The 7,038-nt window shown below is 35.6% G+C and overlaps 1 protein-coding gene across 1 annotated transcript; it reads left to right on the top strand.

Annotated features, from left to right (window-relative positions):
* The first annotated feature begins 411 nt into the window (after nucleotides 1-411).
* Nucleotides 412-4,819, top strand: LOC129893263 (beta-amylase). The gene is made up of 8 exons (XM_055968773.1): nucleotides 412-696; nucleotides 1,675-1,740; nucleotides 1,837-2,235; nucleotides 2,335-2,499; nucleotides 3,398-3,661; nucleotides 3,773-3,982; nucleotides 4,169-4,408; nucleotides 4,514-4,819. The coding sequence occupies exons 1-8, from the start codon at nucleotides 496-498 to the stop codon at nucleotides 4,703-4,705; spliced, it is 1,737 nt and encodes a 578-aa protein (XP_055824748.1). The 5' UTR covers nucleotides 412-495; the 3' UTR covers nucleotides 4,706-4,819.
* Nucleotides 4,820-7,038: the final 2,219 nt, after the last annotated feature.

Genomic DNA, 7,038 nt, shown 5'->3' with positions numbered 1-7,038 from the left:
GGTGAAATTTGTTCACTTCTTGCATTCATGTGAACATGATTGGTACAAAAGCTGAAAAAAGGGCAACTAGGAAAACGACACAAAGCAAAGAGAACACGATTTGAAGAAAAAGATGTAAGTGCCTACTCATTCCGTTTTAAATTAGTTGTCATATTATTTTTTTATATATAACTCATTTTTAAAGCTAAATTAAATCGACTCATATTTTACATTTCGAACATGATTTGATACAAAAGAGGTAAGAAGGTGCATGAAACTCTATGCGACAGTTGTTTCGTTTTCAATGTTTTCGTGGTAGTAGCTAGAAGACTCCATTTTTTCCAATATCAAATTTTAGGATCCACACATCTAAAAACATTGCAGTCCACAAAAAAATGTTCCATATGGGTTATGTGCTTCTATGCTATGAATATCTTTAGCTACATATTTTTAACATTTTCTTTTGCAATGCTATAAATTCACATTGTTCTGAATTTTTTTAATCCAGGAAATTAGATGAATATGAGCAGGGCAAGCATTGGAACTTCAAATTTAGGTGTTTTCCCAAAGGTAATGGGATTTCCACACCAAGAATTGTCTCTTGTCATGATTAAGAAATTTAATCTGGCAAGAAAACAACTTTTACGGGAAAAAATCACATTTGCTTGTCACCGAAAGACTGGAATTACTCGAGCCATTGGGACAGAAGCAACGAAGGTAACAATATTTCCTCTCTTATTTCCTCCTTCAATTTTGATATTTTGTGTGCCTGTTTTGTGGAGAGGTGATTAGACAGCACACGAGACAGCTCAGGTCGAGGATATGACTAGATAGGAGGTTCTAGATGTCGAGGATTAGTGAAAAGACTAGTAGCTAGTTGAACATAGTCTAGTTTACCTTCTTTGTATTGTTATTATTGCTTTCTTATTATTTTACATTTCGACTTTAGTATCACCTGTTGTTTTCTTTGCTTTGATTAATATATTATTTGTTGTTGCTACTTCTCTTTTCTCGATTATTTTCATACATGATTTGAGTCGAGGGTCTATTGGAAATAGTCTCTCTATCTTGACAAGGTAGGGGTAAGGCTACGCATACTCTATCTTCTCAGACTCTACTTGTGGGATTACACTGGGTATGTTGTTGTTGGTATGTACCTGTTTTGTGCAGAGACTGTGAATGAAAAGTGATTCATGTGCGCGTCGAATGATTTTTGGCACTGATAGTCTACCCTTATGATATGTGTCCATGATAGTTGTTTGAGAAACTGATACACTCTTGCATGGCTGGACCTGAATATAGTAGCAGCTTTTGGTAATTTAGGGAGTAGCGTTTATCAATAGTAAAATGCTTTCCTTCAATGGTGGCTCTGCTGGTTGAAAGTATTCTGTTATCGCCCAGGGGTCGATAGTTATGTTTTTCTTAATCTAATCTTTACCAGGAGTAAATTCTGTTTGATAGTAATTCCTTGATAGTTCATGGTGAACAATAGATATTTTGACTAGGCTGATCTTTTGTGAGTCTAAAATTGTGCAACTTTCCGAAGACATCCAGCAAGGTAGAGAAACAATTAGGCATATAGTTCACAAAATAGAACGGAGATAGAATATAAGCTGCAGCATAATTCTACGTTGTCCTTAGAGAATTCAATATTTCATAGAAAAATGACTTCTTTTGGTTCCTCTCGTTATGCAGGCAACAGGTCCAACATTGAGCAGCATCTCTTTGGCCAACTATGTGCCTGTTTATGTAATGCTTCCAGTAAGTCGTAAACCTTGTCATCAATCATGAAACTATATTGATGCAATTTCTAGTTCTAACATTTTCCGTTTCTTCTTTTCTGCTGGTGACAAACAGTTAGATGTTATTTCAGTGGACAATGTTTTTCGGGACCAAGATAAGTGCGAGAAGCAGTTCAAGGAGCTGAGAGAAGCTGGTGTTGATGGGATCATGGTGGATGTTTGGTGGGGAATCGTGGAGGCCAATGGCCCCGGGCTATATGATTGGTCTGCGTATAGGAACTTGTTCCAGCTTGTTCAAAAGACTGGCCTCAAAATACAAGCTATTATGTCATTCCACCAATGTGGTGGCAATATAGGAGATGATGTTTTCATTCCCATACCCAAATGGGTGCTAGAAATCGGAGAAAACAACCCTGATATTTTCTATACTAATCGGGCTGGTACAAGGAACAAGGAATGCCTCTCACTTGCTGTGGATAACCAACCTCTGTTTGAAGGTCGAACTGCTGTCCAGGTAATTCTCAGAAGGATCAACCCAACTCTTATGCTCTGATACGGATAGACGTATTGTTTTTTGAGCTTAGGCTCTACTTAAAATTCCTGATGCATTTAGATTTACAGTGACTACATGAGGAGCTTTAGAGAGAATATGTCTGACTTCTTGGAAGCTGGAAGCATAGCAGACATAGAGGTAGGACTTGGTCCTGCTGGTGAGCTTAGATATCCTTCGTACACTCAGTCTCAAGGATGGAAATTCCCCGGCATTGGAGAATTTCAGGTCAGACTTGGTTCAAGTTGCTATAGGAAATCCTTATTCTACTTAAAGATCAACTACTTTGTGGCTCAAGATTCAGTACTTCTTATTCATTTGCTACTTGAAAGGGTGTTTGGCTAACTTATAAGCTGGTTAAACTGGCTTATAAGCATTATTTGGTTTATCAACGCATTTGATAAATACTCAAAGTGCTTATAAGTTGGTCACTCCCAACTTATAGTTTTCAGCTTCTAAAATTTGACCAAGATATTTACTATTTTATCCTTGATATATTTTTCAAAACTAAATTCCTAACTTCCCCTCCACTCCATACATATCTGTTTATTAGTATCAGTTTAAACCAGTATTATCAAAGGTGAAAAGTGCAAAAAACCTCTAACGTCCATTTGGGCTTTAAGCGCAGAGTGCAAATAAATGTGTGGGCTTTAGTAAAAAAAGGTGCAAAGGGATAAAAAGATACAAATATATATGTTTAGTCCGAGACCAATAATTATAAACATGAATGACAAATATATGACCAAAGAAATTGAAAAAAAGGTATGATAAAGTGAAATATCAATTGTTTAGTGTCACTTCTTCAAAAGAGGTTCATTGGCAAGGAAAAGTTTGTCTTAGAACCTTGATAACCACACTGAAGCACACATAAAGCGAGGCGAAGCGCTAAACACATTTTGAGCCTCGCTTCAGGGCTTAAGTGCACCTTTGACAACACTGGTTTAAACAGCTTATCATCACCTTTTGACCAAATATATAACTGATTATTATTAGTTTCAACACTTGAAATCCAAACACGCAACTGCATATTTATAAAACCAATTTTAGCACTTAAAATTGCTTATCAGCACAAAATGCCTTTTCAACTATTTATAATCCGCTAATCCAAATGGCTCTAATGTTGCAGTGCTACGACAAGTATATGAGAACAGATTTCAAGGAGACAGCAACAAAGGTAGGCCACTCAGAGTGGGATCTTCCAGATGATGCAGGAACATATAATAATGTACCTGTCGAAACAGGATTCTTTGGACCAAATGGTACATACCTTACTGAGAAAGGGAAGTTCTTCTTGACCTGGTACTCCAGCAAGCTACTGCTTCATGGAGATCAAATCCTTGATGAAGCAAACAAAGCTTTCCTGGGATGCAAAGTGAAGTTATCAGCGAAAGCAAGTCTTCATCTACCTGGAAATTGATTAGTCTTGGCATTACTTATCCCTTTCGAGTTTTGACAGCACAAGCTAAGAGAATTTTTCCTTCTGTCAATTTTGCTCATGCAGATAGCTGGAATTCACTGGTGGTACAAAGATGCCAGCCATGCTGCAGAGCTAACAGCTGGATATTATAATTTGGACAATCGAGATGGTTATCGACCAATAGCTAGGATGTTATCGAGACACTATGGTACGTTTAATTTCACTTGCCTTGAGATGAGAAATTCAGAACATCCAGCTTATGCAAAGTCTGGACCTCAAGAGCTAGTTCAACAGGTTAGATTAGAAAGAGAGTTAAATTCTTTTTTTGCATTTTAGCATCTAGTGTAGATTTTGGAACAACTGACATAACCTTATACCAGTGTCTGAGAGACCAAATTTTACATAGGAAAGATAGCATTTTCTCACGAACAACTAGCTAGGGACTGCTATTAACCAAGACTTTACCTGATTTATGTACAGGTTTTGAGTGTTGGCTGGAAAGAGAACATTGATGTAGCAGGTGAGAATGCACTTTCAAGATATGATGACTATGCCTACAACCAAATCCTTCTCAATGCTAGGCCAAATGGTATCAACAAAAAGGGTCCACCAAAACTAAAAATGGCTGGGATGACTTACCTTCGATTATCTGAAAAACTCCTTCAAAGCAGGAACTTCAACACCTTCAAAACATTTGTCAAGAAAATGCATGCTGATCTGGTAAGTAGCCTCTTAACCTTTCATGAGAAAAATGATGAGGGGCCCTGGGGGTTGGTGTTAGAAAAGCCTTGAGTTTTTAATTCCTGCGATTGGTGTCTTTTACAGGATTACTGTCCTGAATACGAAAAACCAGCTCCCCTGGGCAGATCAAAAGAAGAGATTTCAATGGATGAACTTCTTGAAGCAACCCAACGAACAAAACCATTCCCATGGGATGAACAGACAGATGCAAGAATTGGCAGTATATTGGCTGAATACTGGGATAGGCTGCTTAAAAAGTTCTTTCTATCTAACTGATGCTTACTTTGCCCTGAATTCATACGCAGGGGAAGTCATATTATGCATCTGCATTTATATGTAAATATGAATGTATATTAAAGATATATAGGAGATTTTTATGTCCATATTACATTACAATAATACTCATACATGCTGGTATGAAAATCTAAATGGCTGTCTTATATTAGTCAAAAACATAGGTGATTTCTTCCCATTTATCATAACTTTGATTATGCGGAAATTAAGAAACCAGGCAAACTGGCCTGGATATCATGATTCTAAAAATAAATCTAAGATGGCCCAATTAGTAAGTTTAAGGGGACGTTAGCCTCATTCCATATGTGCTGACCTTGCTTTCTCAATTTTCTTAAACAATGAAATTAATTAAGCAGAATGCTCACATGATGCTTTTTTTTATTCTTCTTTTTATGCTTTCTTTCTTTTTCTTTAATTTCAAAGATTCTGGGATTAGGTGGATCCGTCAATAGTAAAGAATAGAATGCAAAAAAAATTGCAATTTGTGGGGGTGTTTTAGCTTATATAAAACAAATCCTTAATTAGTACGTAATAACCTAATAAAATAAATAAATAACTTTAAAAATCTCTTATGAAATGTTTACAATTTCTGGATTTCCAACGAGAATAACTTGAATGTTACAAATAAGAATAAAACCTAAACTGGAATATTCTGCCTTTTTTTTGATAGAAAAGATTTAGACTTATATTACTTTAATTGGTACATGAGAGCCAAAAGATTAATCAACGTTATACAAGATAGCTTCAGTACCATCTATCCTATTTTTAGTACTACAAATTCTACAACTGCTACTATCAGCTTTTGGAAAGCTTTCACAAATGTTAAGATTACAAAAAGAAGATGATGATGTTCCATGGCTCGACATTATAGCTGGATTTATAGGTCTTGTTTGTAAAACACCCTCTTGATCTGCCTTCATGAGATCTCTAACAAAAAGAGGAGGCTTCTTAAGGATTCGAATGCCCTGGTCTATCAGTTCTGTACCTAAATGTGTTAGTTGATCAGCAACTAAGTATTGCTCCCTGTACACATGATTTACTAGTAGATTAAACAGCTGGCCCAGGATGTACCTGCATTCCACAAATATAGAAGAACAGTTAGAGAGATTATGGTTTAGTTGGTTAAGAACATCTTTTGCATCAATGTTTATGTGTAGATGACGGACATTTCTCGTAGTTGCTAATTGAAGGCCTCTTAGTAGAGCCTATGTTTCAGCTTCTGCGGCTGTGGAGCACTTCGCTTTTCCTGCAAAGCCTACCGTCTTGTCACTTTAACAAAGTTTCGTATAAGAGCATAGTTATAGGTGAATTGAGTTAAACAATAGCAAATTCCAATATAAGTAATTGTGTGGCTAAACATGTAAAAAGCTTTTTTTTTCTTAAACTAATCTTTGATAATCCAAATATTGAATTCAACGTAAATATCTGATATCAGAAAATTCTAGTTAGTTAGCTGCGGTGAAAATTAGTTAGAAGAAGTTAGTTGGTAACAAATTATGTTATAATTAGCTTAAGAGCTCAATTTAGTTCAATTCAATTACTATACAGCTTGTAATCAACTCATTGTATAATCATGATATGAAATATACAGGTTTCTCTCTCTGTATCTAAACTCTCTTCTTCTCTCTCAATTCTTCTTCTTCTTTCTAACTAACTGACAACAAAAGTAGAAAGTAATATTCTACTTTGTGTCTAATCTCCAAAGGACTAAAAATGTTGATCCGAAGTAGTTGTACACCTTCTACTTCTGCTCTAGGAATTGAACGATCCCACTTAATTTCATTTCAACCATAATATGTATGTCAAATCACAATAGCAGCACTCTATCCCCCTCTTTATCTCCAAATTCCACACATCCATAAGATTACTTGACACGGTCACCTAAAATCAACCTATTTCTAGCATAGATTCTACATATTCAAGTTCTTTACTCATGAAAAACAAGATGTTTTGATATTTTTTGTTAATGTATGAATATTAATAGGCGAGTAAATGGTTTTACATGTCTGTTAGACATGTTGTTGGTAAGGTTTATAATTACAGGAAGAAGGGTGAAAGTACATTTATCATGGTATTTAGAATTGATTTTTTTTTTTTTACACATTGTAACTACCCCAAGATGTTTTCTCAAATAATTTTTTGGCACACTTTCAAAATTGCTATCACTATCGGTAACAAGAGTCTTGTTATTGACATAGCGATCGAAACGGATGAAATGAATATACGCTAGGAACATTATCTATAAGAAAGTTTTAGGCGAGATACGTATTTTACTATATTTTGTACTTTAAAAAAACATAATAATTAAGTCATCA

The sequence above is a fragment of the Solanum dulcamara genome, chromosome 6 (assembly GCF_947179165.1).
Source record: "Solanum dulcamara chromosome 6, daSolDulc1.2, whole genome shotgun sequence".
Lineage (NCBI taxonomy): Eukaryota > Viridiplantae > Streptophyta > Magnoliopsida > Solanales > Solanaceae > Solanum > Solanum dulcamara.
Note: the sequence above shows the minus strand (reverse complement) of the source record. Positions and strands in the feature narration are given on the sequence as shown.

Coding starts and splice junctions, on each gene's coding strand:
- LOC129893263 (XM_055968773.1), top strand. CDS start 496: ATGAATATGAGCAGGGCAAGCATTGGAACTTCAAATTTAGGTGTTTTC. Junction 1,741..1,836: donor CTGTTTATGTAATGCTTCCA/GTAAGTCGTAAA, acceptor GGTGACAAACAG/TTAGATGTTATTTCAGTGGA. Junction 4,409..4,513: donor AGAAAATGCATGCTGATCTG/GTAAGTAGCCTC, acceptor TGTCTTTTACAG/GATTACTGTCCTGAATACGA.